The sequence below is a fragment of the Anoplolepis gracilipes genome, unplaced genomic scaffold, assembly GCF_047496725.1.
Source record: "Anoplolepis gracilipes unplaced genomic scaffold, ASM4749672v1 Contig21, whole genome shotgun sequence".
NCBI lineage: Eukaryota > Metazoa > Arthropoda > Insecta > Hymenoptera > Formicidae > Anoplolepis > Anoplolepis gracilipes.
Genome location: NW_027328671.1, coordinates 428,840 through 454,648, shown reverse-complemented (window position 1 = coordinate 454,648; position 25,809 = coordinate 428,840). Strand labels below are relative to the sequence as shown.

At 28.6% G+C, this 25,809-nt stretch overlaps 2 protein-coding genes across 3 annotated transcripts in view; one reads left to right on the top strand and one right to left on the bottom strand.

Moving 5' to 3' along the window:
* Window positions 1–1,657: 1,657 nt before the first annotated feature.
* On the top strand, window positions 1,658–5,813 carry LOC140675830 (uncharacterized). 2 transcript variants are annotated; one of them, XM_072910442.1, is made up of 3 exons: window positions 1,658–1,805; window positions 3,263–3,885; window positions 4,698–5,813. In XM_072910442.1, exons 1-3 carry the CDS (start codon window positions 1,775–1,777, stop codon window positions 4,929–4,931), a joined length of 888 nt encoding a protein of 295 aa, XP_072766543.1. In that variant the 5' UTR covers window positions 1,658–1,774; the 3' UTR covers window positions 4,932–5,813. The 2 variants fall into 2 exon arrangements, with proteins under 2 accessions (XP_072766543.1, XP_072766544.1); XM_072910443.1 differs by having other exon boundaries at window positions 1,692–1,809.
* Window positions 5,814–8,485: 2,672 nt separating this feature from the next.
* LOC140675829 (plastin-2-like) overlaps window positions 8,486–25,809 on the bottom strand; it is a 52,406-nt gene continuing 35,082 nt past the window's right edge. Inside the window, exons 2-4 of the mRNA XM_072910441.1 lie at window positions 13,577–14,007; window positions 11,388–12,600; window positions 8,486–11,310 (exon numbers count right to left, since the gene is read on the bottom strand). Coding sequence (XP_072766542.1) covers window positions 11,110–11,310; window positions 11,388–12,600; window positions 13,577–14,007 — 1,845 coding nt within the window. The 3' untranslated portion in view covers window positions 8,486–11,109. The remainder of the gene's footprint in view (window positions 11,311–11,387; window positions 12,601–13,576; window positions 14,008–25,809) is intronic.

Genomic DNA, 25,809 nt, shown 5'->3' with positions numbered 1-25,809 from the left:
ACAAAAATTGGAAGTATGCAAAAAATAATGACCTTTTTCAACATTTTTGCTGAGGAAAAATCGTCTCCAAATTGGTCAGAGAATCTGCCATTATATATCATATATATTTTTTTAGTTACACCTTGTATATATATATATATATATTGTATATATATATATATATATATATATATATATATATATATATATATAAGTATATATTCCTTATTCTGATATAATTAATTATAATAATATATTAAGTATTACTAAAAAAATATTAAGAAGCTCTCTTTATATTATATTCATCATTTATGATACGCATACATACAGGGTGAGAAAAAAGTATGAAAACCATGAAAAATCTCGAAAAATATAAGTCTTACGGAAAAAGAATCTAAGGCAAGATCGAGGAAGGATCGCCAGATTCTAAGGCAAGATTTATTAATTTTTTCCATTTATTTCATATTTTATATTAAAAAGTATCATAACAAACTTTAAAATATCTCCGAAAATTCTTAACCAAACGAAGCTTTATTATAGTGTTTTGGAAAGCTGTCGAAGTAAGTTATAAAAATATGTAATTAAAAATAGAGTGTTCTATTTTTAATATTTAATTCTTACTGAAATGAACAAAAAAGCAAATTAAAGTTTGAAATAACTACTTTGAGATGCTCTTGGGCTCATGACAAACATTCATCACTTTTGAAGTTGCGTGACTTTGAAGCGGAATTTGAGGTAAATAAGGAAATGAAAATCTCAACTTTAACGCATCGCACCGAGTGAGGTGATTTTTTCTGGCTTACTAAACTAATTTCAAGTAAAAGGATGTTCCTTTAGCTTTAATTTCGTTTTTTATTTTTTGTCGTACAATTTTTTCTTGCAAAGTTATTCCATTTTAAACAAAAAACTTCTTTTTAAACTTTATTATTAGACGAACAGATCATTGTAGAAGAATGAAAAAAAAACATTTTAAAGCTTAAAATATTAGCTTTCAAGTATTAAGACTAAATTTTAGATCTAATTTTTTTTCATACCATTTGGCACTTTAAATTCAGCTCCAAAATTTCAGTACGTCGACAATATAAATTAAAACAAAAATAGAAATATTACTAGTCGCCAGTGGTTTTTTAAAAAACAGTAAAATAATCTTAAAAATCGACTTGACTGGCAAAAGATGTTTATTTAATTCTTATGAAATGTTACATGACGTTTCGACCCTTGGTTTGGGTCTTCTTCTGACAACTTTCGATTTTTTAGAACTTGAACTGAAGAAGACCCAAACCAAGGGTCGAAACGTCATGTAATATTTTATAAGAATTAAATAAACATCTTTTGCCAGTCATGTCGACTTTTAAGATTATTTCACTGTAATATAAATTCAGTTAGCTGCACATAATCTAAAAATCATTCTTTTGATTCTCCCAGCTTAAGAATAAAAGTTGAAAATGTACTCTTTCATATCCACTTTGGTTTTTTAATATTCTACTATTTTTGGCAGAAATATTCAACTTTAAAGTTTGTGAGAGAATTTTAAACAGAATATGTATACGGTGAACGTATTTTTCATCGCGCCTACAGCAAAACGCGCGTACGTGTACGTGTGTATGTGTAGTAAAAGAGTACAAACTCATGTGTCGAATGTAGGCATGACATGCGTCATTCTAGAGTTCAGCACGGATGTGAGCGCTGTTGAACATTATGCTGTTAAATTATGAGCACGTTCTGATATAAAGCAGCTTGCGAGTGTAAGAAGAGTAGTATCAGCGTACGTGTAGCGGGATTACGTTGTTACGAGATGAACGTTGTCCTAATCCCGTTCTTCCTAGGTTGGTAAGCCACTAATAAGTTAAACAAGCTTAAATTCTCTTCCCTCTTATGTGTGGCATGATGTTGCATTAATCTATTTCAAACATAAATGCATGTTTAAATAATAATACGCAATAATAATTTTATAGCACTAATATTTTGGAAATTAATGTGGTCATATACAACCTGAATAAAATAAAAAAAAAATTATCAGATCCAACTATAATCTATCAAGTGTTTGTCATTTTTTAAAAGCTCTGTTATATCACTATATATATTCCACTTATTTTATAGTCACATATAGTCATATGCAATCATATATAGTTATATACTCGTTTTGTAATTATATATAGTCATTTGGATATATCTGAACTAGAAATAATATTCCGTTAACTACAGTTAACTACAGTTAATAATTTTAACAGTTAATAATTTTCTAAATATTTTTTCACTGAAATAGTTTTAAAAAATTATGAAAGATTAAATGCATCATATATTTAAGTATTTTATATAATTAAAAATTAAAAAAGAAAAAATATACATCTTATACAAGGTGTCCGGTAATTGATGAAAAACTTGTTAATAGCAGATTCTTAAGGGGGCACCCGCAATTGCGGGTCGGAAAAAAAGCTTTTTTTTGGGAATTTTTTCTGTCGAAACTATTGTGTCACTTATTCTAAAATTTCTACATGATGTCAAACAACATTAAAACTATATTTCAGAATTTTTTTGTAGAAGACTGTCTCATAATGTCCAAGTAACAAGCAATCTTCGAAAGGCACTTCTAAAAAAAAAGTTCGTTTGCGGTGACTACTCCAGTTCCGAATAGGGTTATCTCGGAGATTGCTCGTTATTTGGACACTAAGGGACATTCTTCTACGAAAAAATCCTGAAACATAATTTTAACGTTGTTTGATACCATGTAGAAATTTCAAAATAAGTGACACAATAGTTTCGACTGAAAAAAATTCACAAAAAAAGCTTTTTTTTCGACCCGCAACTGCGAATGCTTCCTTAAGATCATTTGGAGTTGATTTTTCCTCAGCGAAAATATCGAGAAACATCATCATTTTTCGCAAGTTTCCAATTTGTATCATTATATATCTTTGTTTAATTAAGTCTTAAATTAAAATTCTATTAGAGTAAACTCTATCTGAAATTAACTGAAAAATGTAGTTTTGGTAATTTTTTAATTACAAAAAGTTTAGTTTGCAAACAACGTCTTTTTACAATCGCTTATAACTCGAAAATTATTGATGCCACGATATTTTTGAAGAAAAGCATTTCCAAATGATCTCAAGAATCTGCCATTAGCAGGTTTTTTACCAATTACCGGACACCTTGTATACATACATCTAAAAATTATCTTTTAATAATATCTTTTTTAAAAATATGTATGGATAAATAAGAATATTCCAATATAATATTTTACATTCTTATATCATATTTCTGATTAAATTTTCTCTTGCTTGATCAGGGGCGAGCGTAATCGTAAACGACACGTCGAAATGGACATTTGGGCCGGAATATTCATATGACCTGAACATGACCTACATGATAAAAACGGATCCCCACGAACCAGTTGGAACCATGACACTAATCTCCAAGCTAAAGTGTCGTCCCAAAGCGGTGGACAATCTCTTCTGTCATTTGCAGAATTCCACGATTGTAAACTTGGGAAGAGATCGTAACACGACGCGAGAAGTGGAAACAGAACAGATATTCGAAATCAAATTTAATGAACGTGGTGGTGTGGAAGGTCTGATAATCGAGCCACCGTCTCGTATGGAAGTCGTGAATGTCCTTAGAAAGATCGCCAATCAGTTCAGTATAGGTGTTGATCGGCACAAGATCGAACGCATGTCGCAATTCATGGCTAGAGAAAATTCGTCGATGGGCAATTGCGCGACTGTATACAGGATTACACGTGGAGAACTCAAGACAAATACGGTCAAGGAGGAGAATATTGACTTTCAACTTAACGTGTTGCCGATGACCAATGATACGAAACCTATATCGAATCTTTCGATTGAGAAATCCCGAATGGGATGCATTAATCCACCGCGATACGTCGATTTCTCATCAGGAATTTTAAAAATGGTATGTGAATATATTTTTGTTTTTCTATTCTACATATTTTCTTATTGAAAAAACTAAATCTTTCTTATATATATATATAGGAACTGTAAGTTATTAAAAATTACTACCTTCAATAATTGCTAAAATGTAAGTTTTATAGAAGACAAATGTTTGAGAAAGACATTCTGTGATTAGGTATCATTGAAGATGGAGATGGTTCCCAAGTTTTGTCCTTAATACAACATTAATATCAATTTATTGAACATATAATAAAATCTGTGACAGCAATGATTTACTCTTTAGTTATATTTATATAGTTTAGTTATATTTATGTTAAAAGATCGAATAATTGAATCTAATTTTAATTTAAAACTAGAAATAGAGTTAGGTTAGATTATTCTTTTCAGAGTGGGGATACAGGGGGAGAGGCTTCGCTCCTCTTTCGCCCACGCGTTCGATTAACTGCACATACTCGTAAATAAATAAATCTGCTAAGAGTATGCTGTATTAAATGTATATGGTTTTAAAAAATTACAATATATTTTTTGTTAATAACTTTTTAACAATGACTTGCTCTCTCATAAAAACTCTTATATATTTGATTTTTATAATAGGTAGTTTTATTGATTAATATAAAAAAAGTTGAGTTTTCGCTGAAGCACCACTTCTAATTATTTTAATAAAACAAATAATAACATTTTACTATTAGCACTATTAATTCAATCATCAAAAAATTATTATGTCATATTTCTTTAAAAATATCTCGTGTCATAATTCTCTAAGAACTCTTCACTCTAATTTAATTGAATTCTATCTATAATTTTCTTTTCCAGGGGAGATTTGTCAGTAAAATACAGATCAACAATAGGTTTACAGTTTTTACTGAATTTGATGGGAAAGTACGACCTCCAACTGACTCCATGAATAGAATACTTTTGTTCAAGGAGATAGTGCAGCTTAACTTGGACAGCATTAATCCCGCACAAGGCGAACTCCCTCCTATTTCTTATGGTGAATTGATTGACCTGAATATTAATACTGATATACCAAGCAACTTCATAAACTGAAACGACAAAATATAACATGTATACAGGGTGTCTGTCTATAAATGCTCCAGCATATTTGCTTTCGAGATATTTCTGGCAACTGGTAGAAATTACAAGAAAATTAATAAGAACAATTGAACGGCTTTGAATCTGCTACAAAGTGTATGTAAATTTTTTTTATTTGTAACCTTTTCATTTTCAATTTTTTAAATAAAATTATCTTAATTTTGTATAAATCGATTTCCTGCAATATTAGACATAATATTATTGTATAAGAGTATGATGGTCAAAAATTGAATAGTTTATTGAGATATTTTATAGTTTGACATAATTTTATATAAACTACAAAATATTTTGTAAAAGATTCATTTTTCTATTATCTTGCCTCAATATTTTTATACAGTATAAAACGAATCAATTGGTATAAAGAAAACACATATTTATCTTGAACCTTAAAATTAAAGTATAAAATATCTCGTAAACTATTCAATTTTTAATCATCAATTATGATCCTTATAACTTTTTACACAAAATATTGTGAGGAGTCGATTTATATAAAAAGATTATATATAAAGTAGTTTCATTGAAAAAAATAAAAATGACCTTCATAACTCGAAAAGGTCACGAGTAAAAAAATTTTTTACATTCTGTAGCAAACTCAAAGCTGTAAATTTCTCTTATTAAACTTTCTCATAATTTCAACTTGTTGCAAGATATTTGTTTAGATATTTATAGAGAGAGAGAGAGAGACACTCTGTATGTACTTTATGTGATATTCGTAGACAAACTATACAATGAACATTAGATATTTGAAATAAAAACAAAAATTAATTATAAAATTGTAAACTAAGTATAAGTTATAAAAACTAAATAAAGATTAATAAACAGCATTTCGTAAAATAATGCCCATTCTTGTTCTCATAATAATTTATGATGTCATGATGTTTAATGTAAATAATTGTCGTCTCATACAGTTTAACTACAAATTATATGGATTGAGCTCGCAGCAGTATTTATAATTGATGTAATTTTGACAATAATTTATTACATTAACGAGAAGAAGTCCAGTCTAAGAAACGTTTGAGATAATGTATAATTTGTAATAAAATTCAAGTCAAAGTCTTATTTATAACTTTATGTATGTTTTAATGTATGTTTCGATATACACGGTGAGGAAAAAGTATGGAAACTCTGAAAAATATAAGTTTTACAGAAAAAAAATCTAAGGCAAAATCGAGAAAGGATCCGGCCATCTAAGGAAGAATTCACACTTTGGTGGAAAAGAAGAAAGTAGAAAAGCAGAAGCCAATCAGAACTCGTGCTGGAAAAATTTTCCGTTGTACTGTTTACTTCCATCATGAGTTCTGATTGGCTCCTGCTTTCTGCTTTTCCGCCCAAGTCTGAATCCGGCGTAAGGCAATATCTATTTATTTTTTTCATTTATTTCATATTTTATATTAAATAGTATATCATGACAAACTTTAAAATATCTCAGGAAATTCTTAACCCTTCCACCGTCGGTGGAAGGTATACTTCCCACCTTTTCTTTTTTCATTTTTACAATGTAAAAATTCATAATTCGATGAAAAAAACTATCGTTCTATATATTTTTGGTGTAGAAATAGTTATACTTTATAAGTCTCTAATGGTTTTAGCGACTAATTATTTATTTGTAATTATTTATAAATAAATGAACTTGAAAAAAATGTTTTTTTTTCAGGAAAAGTTCGATTTTTTTTAAGTATTCAACATTTTTTGCTAAAGATTTAGCTGAACATTTCTCGAATATCTAAGTATAAAATATACTTTATATATTTTTCGCAGATTAGAAAAGTTTTAAATAAACAAATACCTTGCCGTGTACTCCGATCCCCCAGTAGTAGCGCTCGCAGTTTGGATTTTTTAATTTTCAATCGATTTATATATTTATATATATTATAATAATCGTGTTTATTCTATAACTTTTCCTATAGTATGTATGTTTAGATATATCATTATAGAATTTGAAGAAATTCCAAATAATATTGGATCAGAAGGTTTTGAAGAAAATATCCAGTCAGAATCATCGAGTAATGAGAATAGTGGATCCGCAATTTTGAATTTTTGGAATTTGACTTAAGATTCGTGATCAGCAATCATAAAAAGATATACATGCAAAAGTATCATAGAAATTCGCTAAAAAAGGAATTGCGTCGGTGAAAAGGTTAACCAAAAGAAGTTTTATTATAGTGTTTTGGAAAGCTGTCAAGCTATAAGAATGTTCAATTAAAAACGGGATGTTCCATTTAAGAAATTGAAAGTGACCTTCACGTGACCTTCAAGTGACTATTCAAGGTCCAATCAATGACACCATCTTACGTCCCTCTTGAAACCATACAACTTTTGTCTGACAATGAAACATTTTTGTATAAAACTTATATTTTTCGAGATTTTTCAGGATTTCCATACTTTTTCCTCATCCTGTATGTACACTCCTCAAAACAATTAACGGGACAACAATTTTTTGACGAAAAAATTGTCAAACTTTGAAGTGCTGTAATTTTGCGAGAAATTATCTTACTGAAACGAACAAAAAAGCAAATTAAAGTTTGAAATAACTACTTTTTGAGATGCTCTTGGGCTCATGACAAACATTCATCACTTTTGAAGTTACCTGACTTTGAAGCGGAATTTGAGGTAAATAAAGAAATTAAAATCTCAACTTTAACGCATCACACCGAGTGAGGTGATTTTTTATGGCTTATCAAACCAATTTCAAGTAAAACGCTGTTCCTTTAGCTTTAATTTTTTATTTTTTGTCGTACAATTTTTTCTTGCAAAGTTATTCCATTTTAACAAAAAACTTCTTTTTAAACTTTAATATTAGACGAACAGATCATCGTAGAAGAATGAAAAAAAAACATTTTAAAGCTTAAAGTATTAGCTTTCAAGTATTAAGACTAAATTTTAGATCTAATTTTTTTTTCATACCATTTGGCACTTTAAATTCAGCTCCAAAATTTCAGTACGTCGACAATATAAATTAAAACAAAAATAGAAATATTACTAGTCGCCAGTGGTTTTTTAAAAAACTGTAAAATAATCTTAAAAATCGACTTGACTGGCAAAAGATGTTTATTTAATTCTTATGAAATGTTACATGACGTTTCGACCTTGGGTCTTCTTCTGACAACTTTCGATTTTTTAGAACTTGAATATCTGAAGAAGACCCAAACCATGAATGTATCGTCATGGGCCTAAGAGTCTCAAAGTAGACACTTTATACTTTAATTTACTTTTTTGTTCGTTTCAGTAGGATAATTTCTGCCAAAATTACAGCACTTCAAAATTTGACAATTTTTTCGTGAAAAAAACGCTATCCCGTTAATTTTTTTGAGAAATGCGTATATACATATATGCGTATATACATATATACATATATATATATATATATGTGAAAATTGTCAAATTTTCATTTTTGCAAGATGTATTCACTTTTGACTCTCACACTGTAATTTGTTGAAAGTAAAATCATTTTTCCAATTGTTTATTTTGCATTCTGCTTTGCCACTAATTAGTAATGAATCAATAAGATATTGTATATAATAAATTTCTTTTATTTAATTTACGTACACGTTAAATTATAACTACACGATGAACGCATAACACGTACATATACACACACACACAATAGTATGCGCATATGTTGGCGCGTATATATATATATGTATATATGTGTATATATAAAATGCACGCATACAGTGATCATTATAAATTCAGATTGTTATTCAATGATTGCAATTCTTAATTCTAATTAGACAAATTGCCAATAGCCCTCGATAATTTTCGAATCGCATATGTTTCAAATACGAGAACATAATTAAATACATGACATAAATATTCCAAGTTTGCATCAAATTAATTTTTCAACTTCTACTCTTTCTCAAGTAATTTTTTTAGTACATAAACACGCTGCAATTACGCGTTTACGTATCTACTGTTTGCTCTTGGAATAATAATGCAATGATGTCTTAAGACGTCAAATTTAAACTTGTTTTTCCATTAATTAAAAATTGTTATTCCATTAATGGAATAAAAGTATCTATACAAATTTCGATACACATTGCACTTAGTTAGTTATAATCATTGTAAATAATTTTTTATATCATTCTAATACAATGAATTAACATCTGAATATAATAATTAACCAATCTGATCTGCTGTAATTCAAATCTATGATAATTATGCAAAGTATGTTAATTTTTTCATAAATTTCCTTTAATTCTTATCTTTTTTTCCTCTCCTTTTGTTACTAAAAATTTAATGATTTATATATTGCATATATATTTTACATTAAAAGTTTTAATTATATGCAATATAATAAAATTCTCTTTCTCTCTCCTTTTAAAATTTTCTCAAAAAACTTTCAGTCACTTCGATATGTTTTGAGATTGAACCTTTGTTTCATGCATAAGAATCATTTATTTTTTCAAAACGATTAATTTTATAATCTACGCACATTACATAAACCTGTAAATTGAGAGAGAAAAAGAGAAAAGGACGAAGAAATGCTTTTTATCTTTATATTTGCAAAAATTAACTGCAAATATTTTTTTAATACTCGCTATTAGTTGCATAAGTACGTTTCGATTTTCGAATTGATTATAAATATCATGTAAATATCAAATCACACCTCAGTATAATAATGGCACAATTATAATAATTTTTGTGTCAACATGATTACATTATTATTATTCATTATCTGTCCAACGCACATAATCTGACGACTAATGGGGCACATAATCATCAACTGACATTTTTGAATAATATATCTTTTTTTAATATACGAGTGTCATAGAAACTGTTACCACGCTACAGTGGCGTAGGCAGATTTCAATAATAAGGTATCAAAAGCCTTCGCTTTCTAGTTCAGGAGATTTTTGTTTAGAGCCAGACAAAATATATAAAAATTCATCGACATTATTGTGTAATATATGTATATAATATGTATATATATATATAAAGAAATATATTTGTATAATTTATGTATAATTATTGCAAATTACACTCGATATAAAATCCGTTTATGCGCAAAAAACTGAACCAACAAGGTGTTTTTTTAGACCGTCGTGGCTCTCTGATAGACACTGCGAATCACTGAGAGTGCGTAAAATAACAATTCAAACAGATCACAAGTCTCTTACACCTATACTATAGATATATGTATGTATACATTGTGTTAAATATATTTTTACGTCCATACTATATATTATACGTGTATAATACGAGTTTTTTGAATTTCAAGTTAAACTTCATTCACTCTATACGTATGGGCCAGACAATTTGTTTACTTAAAATATATATACAAAATATTCGTTAATTTATCGAATTAAATCAAAACTCAATTTTCTTAAGAGAAATATACGATAAAAGATAATTTATTGTAATTTTTATAGTTTTGCATTTAGTGTATAAATTTGGACTAAGAATTTTTCTCAAAATTTTTTAATTTCTCAAAATCGTAAAAATTAACAAAGGATTTGTAACACTTTGTATTTATCTCTCAAAATATTTCAATATGCGTTGTAGATATTTTTCGATAATAACATGATAAGCAATTAATCGCTATGTATGAAAAAAGTATTTAAAACTTAACAACGCCAATTCGAGGGATAATTTGCGCACTTTTTACATGGAAAAAAAAATATCGATATACACGCGCGATAACGTAAGTTCAAGTCGTTGAGAAATTATCTGATCCCCACCTTATACTTTAATATAAAAAATCCATTTATTTCAAAAATTTCGATCGTTTATATTGTAGACAAAATTACTACTGCAACGATTGTATATATATTTAAAGTATCACACATGAACTATTATACTGATATTTTATATACTTATGTTTTATAGAGTCAAGAAATATCTAAGAGTTTTTACGGTAAAATAATTTCCTTCGTCAAGCACATGATTTTTGTCATATCTCGCGTGACTATTCATTCAAATGGGAATCAAACAGGATTTCATCGTAATTCCCAAGTTCTCGGGTTATTCTCTTCTCGTCTTGTCCTAGTACTTTTCCTAGTACTACTCTTCTCAAACTAACTTAAACTACGTATATACAAGTGTTACGCTCATGGAAGAGGTGCGAAGCGATACGGCCGGTATGAAAAAGTTTCTGTGTACAAAAGGTATATATATAGTAGATAGGACGTCTACATTATTGGTCATCGTTTACGACGTTATTCGGCTGATTTTTCACAGAATCCATGTTCGGGATATAGTCCATGGCCATCAAGCAGGCGAACACCGTCAACACCATTTTCGGCTTCACTTCAGTGATATCTTCCGGCAATGCATAAACACGTGCGCCACATTTCCGCGCTAAAGATATCGCGTATTTAGCGTTATCCAGGTTTTCCTGCGTAATGAAAAAAAAGCAATAAATATGGTGATCAATATAGTGTCTGTGACATCGTTAACAAACAGAACGCTCACCTTTTCAGTCCCGCCCTCTTTAATGAGATCATAGTTCACCGAGCCAGGTTTGATAGCATCGATAAGATCAAGGACAACCTTGCCATCTGATATCGCATAATCTTGGAATCCCTTGATACTGCTAGTTTTTCCGGCCGTTTGAAGTTTAGAATTTACCCAGTGGACGATTTCTTTTTCAACGCTTCCCTGAGTACCAGCTAGAGACGTCAAAATCGACAATGTATACGACCTCATCAACTGCCATATAAGGGCTAACGTCAGGGTCGCGTTTCCATCGTTGAGGTCCTGTCCGGCAATACCCACGAGCGAGAAATTCATTTGTTTGCCCAACTCGACAGCGTAATTGCAATTCTCCAGCTTTTCCATGAACTTTCGAAGCTTTGTAAATTTCTTGTGCACTTTGTTCCAATTCACAGTTCCCGGCTTAATAATATCATACAGCTGGAAGATAACAAGACCATCGGCCAAATCTGAATAGAGCCAGTTGACGTGAGGCATCACGCCCATTGAATTCATCCAATTTCTGTAGGTTTTTTCTTCTCGCGTTTCTTCGAGAGACTCTAAACCCTCAATATTGCTTTCTGGCTTATCCAATCCAGGATAGTTGTTGAACATATTGGCAACGAAGGCTAAATTGAGCTTGTAAATACCATTTACAACATCACTGGGAGTTACAAAGCTACGACAGCCTAATTTAGCTGCTTGTTGAAGCATGATCTCCGCTCTAGACATATGGTTCGGCTCCATTAAGGCCTCTAAGGTGACGCCAGTCGAGTTGGGCGCGATCTGCTTAATAAGATAGGTATAAATCTCGGAGTCCGTGATGTCCGACTGGAAGTTGTTGCATCGTCTGGCGATGCCAGCGTTCTCCAGATGATGGTTCACCCATCTGAGAAGAATGGCCTCCGGAGACAGTTTAAGTAGATCTTCAATTCGTTCACCATCTTGCAAAAGTGTGGCAAGGCCAGGGCAATTCTCAAGAGTAATTTGGTTGAACAAGCCAATTCGAATAATCTGCCAGAGCAGCCCTAGCACTAAATGCGGTGAACCTTTTGTGAGATCGTGGGCATCAATGTTTATGATGTTGCAGCCAATAGCCTGAGCTGACGACAACGCTAGCGTTAAATTCTCGTGCTTCTTGTACAACGTTAAATTTTTCTTGTTAATCGTACGCTCATCAATAGTATCCGGGCAGGAATGATTAATTATTTTGCTGAAAAATAAAAGAGAAACTTTAGCAATGGGTTTACAATCATTTACCTATTGAAATAAATTAAAATTTACATTTCTGATATCTTTATTTCCCTTAAGTGTTAAAACTTCTATATGTATATACATGTATCTTCTAGACTTTCGTTTTTTATTTTGATTACAATAATCGAACAAAAAAGTGAGAGAGATTGAAAATGAGAAAGAGAAAATGAAGAAAGTATATGTGAAAAGGAAACAACGAAATAAAAGAACGTGAAAATATTATCCTTAACAGCACACATATGTTTAAAATATAAAAGATTTATAAAAGATTCATAGGATATTAAAACATATTTTAACATTCTATGGCTCTCTTATAAATATCTTTTAAACATGTGTGTTGTTAGAGATAATTATTAGGAAGAAACGGAAAAATTAGAATAATAGAAAAGAACAAAACAAAAGGAAGGAGGATAGAAGTTAGATGAGTCAACAATTAGAAGAAATAAGTAAAGGATAAAAAAAATTTTATACACAAATTAGCACCTAATTATTATGCATTTGTTTTTTTAAAATTATTTTATTTATAATTTTTTTTAAAGGAGAACCAACTTAACGTTAAGTCAGCTCCACTCAATATAAATTTAATTTTCTGTCAAACGATAAAGTGATAAGACGAAAGGAAAGAGATCTAAAAGAAAAGAATTTTAGGAGTAAAATAATAAGAAAAAAAGGAAAAGGAAGATAAAAATGGAAATAGAAATGAAGAAAATTAGAAAAGAGAGAAGAAGTACAGAGGGAAAAGAAAGAGAAAAAAATAAAACAAAAAAGGAGAAGGATAATAAATAAAAGAGAGATTAAAATACAATTAAATTTAAAATACAATTAAAACATAATAAAATACAACTAGAAATTTATTTTATATCTAATCTTTCAAAAATAATATTATTTGAATAAATAATAAAAATAATAAAATATTATATTATACATATATATACCAGAGCAAAATTCCATCTTTAACTTTGTCATAAAGTGCCTTTCCCTCAGGATCGATAGGCAACAAATGCTTCAAATCAGGATCGTGTAAAAGATTAGTGTTGATCCAGTCGCTGAACGCCAATTGTTCTTCGAGTCTGACTGAATGTGTGGTGCCTTCGCTGGATGCTTCGGAAATTCCACCTAAAGTTTCAAGGTTTTCCTTTTTCGAGACGACGTGTTTGAACGTGGAACCCAGTTCGTTAGCCTTGAGTTCCTTGCAGAGTTTTTCGAATTCCTCAAAGGAAAGACGACCTCTGTGCTCGAGTCGCTGCTTATCATCGTATTCCTCGATCATCTGGCGCACCTTGTAGCCTGGCATCTTGAAACCGCAAACATCCAGTGCGCTTCGCAATTCGGTGACATTGATGAAGCCATCTCCATTCGCGTCGATCTGTGCGGAAGGAAGGAAATTATTAATAATTTCATCAATAAATGATATATTATATTATAAAGATTAACTTGTTAGAAGCTACAAAAAATATTACTTTCCTATATTTTCAATTAAAAAATTCTTTTTACGTGATATCAATAATAATAAATAATAAAAATAAATAATAAATGATAATAATTTTATTATGTGTGCAAGATGTAAAATTTTCTATTATTTTCTTCCATACTAATTTTTCATTTACCACCACCAGCTGGCGCTTGATGATTGTGAATAACAATAGATAAATCAAACTTGCAACAGTCTTTGGTAACATTGTGGCAATAGCTTTTCCGCAACACGATTTCTATACGGAAGAATAAAATGTGTCTATTAAGAAAGGATGATGATTGCATATACGGTAGATAAGTATAATTAATTTAATGATCATACTCATGTAGAGAGCGTTAACAGATTTCGTAAAGTATATCGCAATAATAAAAGAATGACATTCTTATTGTTAGAATCAAAAGGATGAGAATTGTTTCTATTATATTATTTTTAAATTTTTAATTGTAATTATTTAAAATTATACATATATTTAAAATTTTCTTTTTTTTCACTTCTGCTGTTACACTAATGATTACATTATTCTGCTACAGAAAATGAATAATTACATTAATAAGAATAGTTAATTACCGATAATTAATTCAAGAATTAATTAATTTCATAATTTATTTGAAATACCAGGTTATAAATTATCTCATGCAATATCATAACAATGACATTATCAATAGTGTCAATGATAAATTTATTTATCAATAATCTCGATAGCGGTAAATTATAAATATTTATGTATAGGTATATTTATAAAATTTGCAGCTTTATATGCATGTGTACGTGTAAGTATTATAAATTTATAATTTACTATCAAAATTATTAAAATAAATAAATTTACGATTATATTAAGAGTGCAAATATCCCAGAGCGCAATTAATGCAGCCTTGTGCTAAAAATTGCAAACGTAAAAAAATTTGTTATTTTTGATGAAATTGTGATGATGTATGAATATTCATGATATTGACGTTTCTTAAATAAAAAAATTATCCGATGAAGCATTGTATCATGATATCTTTGTTCATAACATACATAAAGTATAAGAGTAGAAGTATCTTCCTAATATTTATTTATTATTAATTAGAACCCAAGTTATCGATTGAGCCTAGTAAAAATTCGATCGGCCCAACTGTTACTGAATTCCGATAATCTAAAGTTCAATTGACTCATACATGTATTTTGATATATGTATATGCCCTGCTTTGGTGATATATGTATATAATATAGTTTGAATTTTTTATCTATTATTGTTAAATACTTTTGACGTATATATATTTTTAATTTACATAAAATATAAAAATATATAGAGAAATGTTAAAAATTATATACTTTTAAAAATTACAATAAAATTAAAATAAGTTTTACATAAAAATATATTTTTTGTTCAACTTTTTTATAAAAAGTTTCTCTAAAACGCTTTACAAAAGTTCTGAAAAGACACATTTTTACTAAGTGTCGTGCTGGACGTAATTGTTAAAAATTGTTCTAAAAATAAATAATAATCGGAACTCTGTTTAAAACTAATTCTAATGCATAGAACTCTTGGAGAACTGTCGAGAACTACCGTTAGACCTGTCGAAAATCATCAGCACGACACATTTATACTAAGTGTCGTAATACGCAATTAAAACAAAAATTGTTTGAAAGTTAATTGGTGGAATATCAATCTGAAATTGTATATATGTATATGCGACTCTCAATTAGAACTATCGGGAACTCTTGTAAAAAATAAGAATTTTCAATTCATTTTAGTACTTTAGAGAGGAAAGTGTCGTGCTAAATTCGCGAAGTTAGCGCGTCATTTTTTATTTTTAATTTTTTTGGTAATTTGTTGGAATTTTGCCTTGAAACGACATATAATTATAGAATTAGTATAGAACTAACGAGAACTCTTACTAAACATCTTGATTTTCGATATGTTCTTGTACTTTAGAGGAGGATGTGCCGTGCTGGAAACGTGAAGCTAGCACGTCATTTTTTATTTTTGGTGTTTTTGATATTAAAAATGCAGAACTTTTTTTAATGTTTATGAGGAACTATAGAACTATGAAAAGTGCTACTGAAACTGCCATTATTTTTTAAAAATTAATAAAACGTCGTTCCAACTTCACAGACACCAACATTTTTGCAACGAAATGTTTTTTATCTAGACTTCTAAGCTGATTTCTAAAAGTTCACAAATATTCTTTCATGCAATTCTTAGAGTAGAAATCTATTTTATTTTATGTGTATAAATTGTAACTTTTATATTAAGGGGATATCGTACCGTCCTACCTTACCGATCAAAACAATTGCTTCGTTAGACATCAAAATTATTATTTTAAAAGTTTTGCAATTTGCACGTACAAAATGATACGTTCCCGCCTGGAAATGCATGAAAGAATATATGTAAACTCTTAGAAATAAATTCGAAGTCTCAGTAAAAGAGATTTTCTTGAAAGTGTCGCACTTTCAAAAAAATCTCTTTTACTAAGACTTCGAATTTATTTCTAAGAGTTTACATAAATTATCCCCTTAAGTAAATATATTCTTATGTTAGGTTAGATTTTGATCGGTAATATGGAACAGCTTCAGGATTCCCTTAAGAAGGAAACATATGGTTGTGCATGCCAATTAAAATTTCGATTGTACAATATAACGAATAATAGAAAATAAGTAATTTTAAGGTCGTTTTAATTAGTTCCCGTATGATTGCGCTCACTGTTGAAGTTCCGTAAGAAATCCGTTGCGTAAGAAATGTGCACCCACGCGATTCTCGCAAAGTCGCGAGACTTCGCACGAAAGAAATACAAGTCGCGAAAAATTCCACCAGAAGAAACTAAGCATCGTAAATATTCGCATGAGAATAATAGGGATATACAAAATAACGACGGGAACAGTCGTGCGTACAATTTCTTATTGTCAGAAGGTGCAACGGGGTTAATCAGCAGTTCCTTATGCCATTCTGGAGAAAAGCTGCAATGCCGTATGTGCGAATTGTCAGCTAATTAACATTTTATTCTTGCCACGAATCGTCGAATAATCATAAATGTGAAATCTATTCAATTTTTTTCTATCGGGAGCGTATGATAATGATGTTAAATTATACATAGTCAGCTCGCAATTTACGAAGAAGATTGATAGCATGGATAAGTCTCGGTTTAGTCATGACACTTAAGCAAATCTGCCACTTGTTAGTTATTCAACTTAATTAACAAACAGTCAACTTGCTTTTGCAGAAAATTCTGCATGCACATTCGCAGAAAGTGACACATATATTACACAAGGTGAGGAAAAAGTACAGAAACCCTGAAAAATCTTGAAAAATATAAGTTTTATAGAAAAACGTTTCAGACAAAAGTTGTATCTATGACTTCGAGAGGGACATAAGATGATGTCATTGATTTGACCTTGAATAATCGCTTGAAGGCCACGTGAAGATCACTTTCAATTTCTTAAAGGAAACACCCTATTTTAATTACATATTCTTATAGCTTACTTCAAGAGCTTTCCAAAATACTATAATAAAACTTCTTTGGTTAAGAATTTCTTGAGATATTTTAAAGTTTGTTATATTTTTTAATATAAAATATGAAATGAACGAAAAAAGTGAATAAATCTTGCCTTAGATGACCAGATTCTTCCCCGATCTTGCTTTAGATTTTTTTTCTGTAAAACTTAAATTTGAGATTTTTCAGGGTTTTCATACTTTTTTCTCACCCTATATGTAAATACATGTAAGGTATTTAATATGACATCACCTTTTCTGTGATTACGAGATTTACGCTAGCAGAAGAATTTTCTGGAATTACCTACTTCAATGTTCTCATTTTTTTTTTTTTGCGCTAAATCCATTAAACTCGTCGAATAAAACATATAAAGATATGGCAGAAGTGCTAAAGATATTAAAGAAAATGGAAACTGAGAGCACTCATAAACGAAAAAACTCCTCCACGATGTCTCATTTTTGTATCTTTTATAAATTTTGCCGAGAAAAGAAAAAAAATTATTATGAAAAAAAATTGAACTATCGCAACACGATAGAACATACTGAGAATATTATCGATGATTTATCAGATTTTATCGACTACTTAATAAAATAGAAAATAAGTAAAAAATATAAAATACCTAGAAGCATCGATCGCAATACAAGTGATATTATTTAAAATGAAAAGATCATACTTAATAAATCAATTAGAAAGAAAATATATATAATTCTCTCATTTTTTCATAAGTGTTCATTAAGAAATTCTTGTAAAATTAAACTCTTTTTAATTAAAGTTAAAATTATATATTGCGTTGTGCTAATATAATGTACATATTCTGAAGTTTCGAAATAATTTATATGAAAATGTATGTTTATGTATAATACTATATACATATAACTGTATAATTATATACATTTATAATAACTACTAAAAGATAATATAAATTGATAATACATTTGCGAATGAAATTACAAGAAATATTACAATATCATTTTCATTGTTCTCGGTATAACTATAATAAAATCAAACTTCAATCGCAAAGACGATGAATTTTTTTCAAGTGATTCATAATTTATGTAGACATGAAATAAATTCATTAGAATCAATCATAATGAATCAGATAGAATGAAATAACCTTTTCTACTAATGTCTCGAAAATATCATTACTAAACAGACAGTATATAGTTTGTAAAAATATAATTCGATTTTATGTATCTTATATCTCTACCGAGAATTTTTCCAGAAAAAAAACATAAAATTCTATGGCGATTAAGGGTATAAAATACACATAAGATAATATAAAAGAAAAAATATCTGCATTAAAATTATATTTACTTATTGAATGGCAATAACTATATTGAAATAAATGATTAATAAATGATTAATAGCAATAGAGAGCAAAGGAATATAGGTATAACAATTGATATGACAAAGGTAATACAGATTCAAAAATAAAATAAAAATATAAATAAAATAATATAATTGTGGATATAATAAAATGACTAATTTAATACATATTCATATAAATAATAATCAAGTTAGAGCGTGAAAATAAAAATAAAAATAAACTTAATAGCGGACGTTTCGAGCTCGATTTTGAATCTTCTTCAGCACAAAAAATAAAATTTGGTTCGGTAACGGTGATAATAAAAATTAGTTGTTAAAAAAACTATATTATAGGGATACTCTATGACAAAATCTTAATGGATATGTTACTTTTTAATTGACCAAAATATGTAATATCATATACAGGGTGTCTCATAACTAATGAGCCAACGCTCGTGAGTGGGTAGAGTACAGTGAACTAAACAAAAAAGTATTAAGTCATTTTGCGATTTTCACAATAATTATTAAAATATTAATTAAAAACGCTTAGCAAATAATATTATACATATCTACAAGATGTCCGGTAATAATCACCCCAACTCTCTAGGGCAGATAGAGCAGGTCCAACTGAACATAAAAGTCATGTATCATTTTGCGATTAGCGCAATAATTATTGAACTATTAATTAAAAACGCTCACGGTATGCTGAGCGCTATATGCGGCGCGCGCTCCTACGCTGAGCATTTTTAATTAATATTTTAATAATTATTGCGAAAATCGGAAAATGATACAGGACTTTTATGTTCAGTTTGACCTGCTCTATCAGCCCTAGAGAGGTGGGGCGATTATTACCGGACATCTTGTACATATGTATAATATTGTTTGCTAAGCATTTTGAATTAATATTTTAATAATTATTGCGAAAATCACAAAATGACCTAATACTTTTTTGTTCAGTTCACTGTACTTTATCCGTTCACGAGCGTTGGTTCGTTAGTTATGAGACACCCTGTATATATATATATATATATATATATATATATATATATATTCGTGTGTGTGTGTGTGTGTGTGTGTGCGTGTGTTTCTCTCTGTGTAACATGTGTATATATATGTGTAAAGCGGGGACTAAAAAAGTTAGAAAATATATTTTTATATATATATATATATATATATATATATATATATATATATATGTATGTATATTAAATACTTGATATTCATATAAGGGATGTCCCGTTTTACTTTCCCTAAATAAATCACTCAAAAATTGAGATATAGAAACAATTTTTCAAATAAAAGTTATTTGGCTTCAAGGGAGAAATAAGATAGTGACTTTGACTCAATCTTGAATTAAGGATGAATTGATTATTTCAGAGTCAACATTTTCTTAAATATAAATTTCTTTTTTATTTCTCTCTCTTTTTCTTCAAAATAAACACTTTTTATCTCTTAATATTTTTATCTTAAATGCCTGCAATTTGCAAAATATTTCACTTAAAGACTATACTTAATCAGATATGGCTTAATTAAACAATTCAAGCAAAGATAAATCTAACCTGTCGCTAAATATCTACTTCGATAGTTTCCGCAAACAATCTTCAAAATTTATAAAAGTATCAATCAAATATTTTTATAAGAAATCGATAATTTATATTTAAAAAATTAGGATAGTTCCATTTAAAAAAAATTGGTTAATCTTTACATGATAGATCTAAATAGATACACTCAAGCTCAAATTAATATTCTTATCTTTTTTTTTTCTTTTTAAACCAAACAACTTTTGATAAAACTTTAGATTAGGGGACCCAGCTCCGATTATAATGACCTTGACATATGTTGTCAAGATCACTGCCCTGAGTAACGTTCAAAAGGTTTTAGCCGTCGCTCGTTGTTTATTATAAAGTTATAAACCAAAAAAGTTTTATAAGTAGAACATAATTTTCTCACATCATGTAGGTATATTTAATGAAGCGTACTTTTAATGGATTTATTTATTTAAATGTGATACATTAAATGCGTGGACGGTGGAGGGGCAGAGCCCCCTGCCCCAAAAAAAACTAACCCAGCCCAACCTGTGTCTAAAGTATAAAATATATTTTGTTTCGTAACACAGGTTAGGTTGGGTTAGATTTTGGGGACGGAGCACCTCTCCCGCCCACGTATTCAATGTATCACATTTAAATAAATAAATCCATTAAAAGTACGTTGTTATGTGTGAGATGTAAAAATTCATGTAATAGCATCTTCCGTTTATTTTCTAACACTAAAATTTAATAACAACTAAAATTTACAACTAATCACGTTGACGAGTAAAAATGAATTGAGGAAGATTCGTTATAATGTGTTATGCTCTAGCATGAATTATCACTTTATATTAGCAAGAACAAATAAATAAACAGTGGTTTATAGAATATCAAGCATGAAGAAAGTTATCGACAAAAAAATAATATAGAATTGAGATTTTATATTCTATTTCTAGTATACATACAAAATACATGCTAGAAAAGAATGTGCAGATGGGAGGCTTCGCACCGTTCCCTCCCACATAAATAAATATAACAGAACTTGAGAGTGTGGAAACTATAAAGGACTAATAGTACTGCGTGGAAGTTTTAACGTAAAATCTTAATCCAATCCGAAAAACATATTGACAAGGTTTTTCTTTTTTAATTTTTACCTTATAGTCATAAATAATCATTTTTCCATATTTTTTTGGATCATTATACAGTTCCACATGAGTTTGCATATAATATACGAAAAATACGTATAACGTAAACTGAAACTTTTATTGTTTATAACTTTTTAATAAACAAAGAGCGACGGCTAAAATCTTTTAAACGTTACTCAGAGCAATGATCTTGACAACATATGTTAAAGTCATCGTAATCGGAGCTGAGTCTCCTAAACTAAAGTTTTATCCAACTTTTATATAAAATATTTTTTTACCATAATGCATTCTGTCAAAGATAACTTTAAATGCTCCATCCTATATGTATTGTATGTGTGTGTGTGTGTGTGTGTGTGTGTGTGTGTGTGTGTGTGTGTGTGTGTGCATGCGTGCATGTGTATAATATACACTTTTAAACAAATCTTCATGAGCACAGAAAAATGTTATTTTTGCTTTAAGATCCTAATATCATATTTAATTCATATTGTAATATTTCACTTTGCAACACTCTGTACATACACACATACACACACACATACAGGGTGTATGTGATAAAAGTTCATCACATTTTCTTCGAAAATGCTTAGAGATTAAGGATGTTTAGTACCTATTTTTAAAAATATAAGAATTTAATAAAATTTGCACAGATTGTCCTGACACATGTTCAGAAACTTATAAAAAAACCTGGAGTAGATTCACTGAAGCAATCAAAAGTTATAAGGATTTTAATTTGCAATGAATTTACCCGTCGATATTATTATAAATATAACTAATTTGTAAATCTAATTGTAAGTAAAAATATTAATATATAATTATAAATATAATTATTTCTGTCCTTTTTAGCCCTTAAATGACCTTAATTTGATACGATTAGGTACAGATTTTCTATCTTAAAAAAAACCTGTGATCATGTTGATTTAAAAGGTAAAATAGATAGAAATAATAATAGAAATTTATTCAAAATTTTCAAAAGTATAGTTTAAATATAGAGGAAATATTTGATCACATAATTTTGGTCAAGTACTGACTAGTTCAAAAGATATTAAATATAATTTTCTCAATTTCGTCCTATTATCCGAAATGACATATTATTTATTGTGAAAACGTGGCAACATAGCATTCAGCTGAGCTTTTGACATTTTAAATAACCTATCTTTTCATCTGAAGAAGCCTCTATATACAAACGTGTAAGCGAGAAACGACTAGGCCTCATATGTCAATTTGCAATTTGACCAACTTATGAAAAATTACCATGTTGCCACATTTCTTTCTTCTCGGAGAAATGACAAATTATTAAATTTATCAAAGAAATAGTTAAAAATCTTCTATATTTTGTCATTATTCACTATTATAATTTTTATTCTGACATTTAAATTACTCTGTACGAGTAAATTCTTTTATTTTTATAATTCAAATTTTATGCTGTAATGTTGAAATCGAGGTACCGTCAATGATAAAAGTTTCTCATTATAATTTAAGAAACACGAAAATTCTCCGAAAAAAAGCAACAGAAGTTGGACAATACATTTCTACACTCTAGCTATGCATAAATAATAAGATTTTATGCAATCTTTATAATAATCATATATTAAGATACATGAGAAAAGTATATATTCGTCAATTTCGACTATTTTTTGCTCCGATTTTAGGTGTTAAACATCTTTAAAGTCACTTCATCGATAGTACTCAGTGCTTATATATATAATAATAATTTTTATATCAGAGCATCAATTCGAAAAGTCAACCGCTGTCGGGATATTTACAAAATTAGAAGAATGAAAATTTGAAATTTGCTGATCACAGAGAAAATAATGCAGAGTCACCTCTGTCGACATGTAGCTATTTTCATACTTTTTCTTCAAACAACTGTGTTTTCTTTAGACTACTTAATTCTTCTCATTATTCTGTATGTACATAAACGTATTACTAGAGTCGAACAACATGATTAAAAAATGATTATTTTATGAGATATTTCATAGTTTATGTATTATGTCGAATTAAAGTATATAAAAAAATATCTCCAAAACAATAAACTGTTCAATTTTTGACTATTATACCCTACAATTTTTTACACCGAATATTACAAAAAAATCTGTTTATATGTATAAAAAATAGGGTGCATCTAAAGAACTAGGTTGACTTTTGTATGACCTTGATACCTACAACCAAGATTACGAACTAATATCCCTATCTTCTTTCCTCCTTTGAATCAAATAACTTTTATCTGAAACATTTTTCTGTATTTTCCATATTTTACGAGATATTTGACTGGAGCAATTAAAATATACATATATATGTACACACACATACACACATATAATATATATATTATACATATATACATATGTTGTATATATTTAATAAAATATTTTTTTTACACACACATACACACATATAATATATATATTATACATATATACATATGTTGTATATATTTAATAAAATATTTTTTTAAATTTATTATTTTATTATATTTATGTCATATTTTATTTTTTTCCGTAAAATCGTTTTATTTCATCATGAAAGCATGCAAAATATAGCATATGAAACGCATTAAGACTAACTTGCTTGAAATTATTCCATAAGTACATAACATAAATGTGCCATCATTTTGTAAACAACAGAAAAAAATAAGATCAATAACCGAAAGTTTAGTCTATTAGAGGGACAAACGTATTGTGAAAATGTATAATTGTTGTCATCACATGTTTACGCAAAGAAGTTGACGTCATCAGAATACGACACAACGCAATCGGCCTTGCAAGTCGAGGTGAAAATGCGCATTCTTCGCTACACATCTCATTGTATACGATAGAATTCGGAAAATGCATAACAAAGAAAACTCAATCAAGCCCAAATAATAATAATATATATTTATATATATATATATATATATATATGTATATATATATATATATAAACTACAATAACATATATATAATATAAAAATGGAAAAAAAATAATAAAAAATATGAATCTATTTCACGATCAATCACACAGACCTGCAAAGATCAATTACAAAACCAATATAAGTGAATCTTATATATTTTTGAATGCTGAAAATGAATCTGTCCTCCAAATTATGATGTCAGGTTTTCGAGTAATGAATGGTCCAAAGTCGAAACCTCAACAAAACGCAATTTTTGGTTACAAGTTTTATTGCTAAAACCTTATAGATTAATTTAAAAGATAATTAATAGATTAATTTAAAGAGAAACTTAATAGATTAGAAAAAGATAGAAAAAGAACCTTAATAGATTAATTTAAAAGATAAATTCATTTTCAGCATCTACAAATCTAAAAGAAAACAGTTTATTTGTTCTTGTAACTTTCAAAAGGATTAAATTTTGTAGGTAATTTTCTGTATAATCTGTAAAAACGTGGAATATGAAAGTAATTAATATAAAAAAACTGAACAATTTTATAATATATATATATATATATATATATATATATATATTTTACGTTAAATTTTATTTGAAAGAATATATTTATACTAAAAGCGAAAAAGTTACGATTTATTATTTTATATTACTTAAAAAATTTTGATTATTATATCTCTATGTGATAATTAATTAATTTAATATATATAAAAGAATTATATAAAACATATAAAAATATATATAAAAGAATTATAAGAAATATATATATAAAATAATTATAAAAGATTAATATGTATATAAAAGAAAAGCACAATTTTTTTTATTTTTTACTAGCTTAAGCGTGTGTAAGGTTTCAGATCACATATATAATACACGCTACGTCAAAATGCATACACCTGTCAGTGACGAAGCACCAAAGTGAGAAAAAAACTGTGACCATGCTCGTGTAACAACTACCATGTAATAAGGTTCCTGTGCATCTCTGTAGTAAAGTACACTGATGTAACTTTGATTGTTTTTTAGTAAAACAAAATATACAAAAATATAACACTGTTGTATTCCAAAAACAATTTTATATAGTGATATAATTAATTATGATTAAAACAGCGGAAATATTTGATAATTTAAAAGAAATAGGCACATATATCTCGAAACTTTCCTGATGTAAACAGTTCTTTTAGGAAGATCACTTATCGTATCCTGTCAAACGTTAAAATAACCGCAGATATCAAGGAGGAAAAATATGTATCATCCTGTATGTTTGTGTGTGTGTGTGTGTGTGTGTATGTGTGTGGAGTGTGCGCACATGAAATCCAAAGAATTTATTGCGCATAATTCTACATATATAGTTTAATACAAAATT

Coding starts and splice junctions, on each gene's coding strand:
- LOC140675830 (XM_072910442.1), top strand. CDS start 1,775: ATGAACGTTGTCCTAATCCCGTTCTTCCTAG. Junction 1,806..3,262: donor CCTAATCCCGTTCTTCCTAG/GTTGGTAAGCCA, acceptor TTGCTTGATCAG/GGGCGAGCGTAATCGTAAAC. Junction 3,886..4,697: donor CATCAGGAATTTTAAAAATG/GTATGTGAATAT, acceptor TTTCTTTTCCAG/GGGAGATTTGTCAGTAAAAT.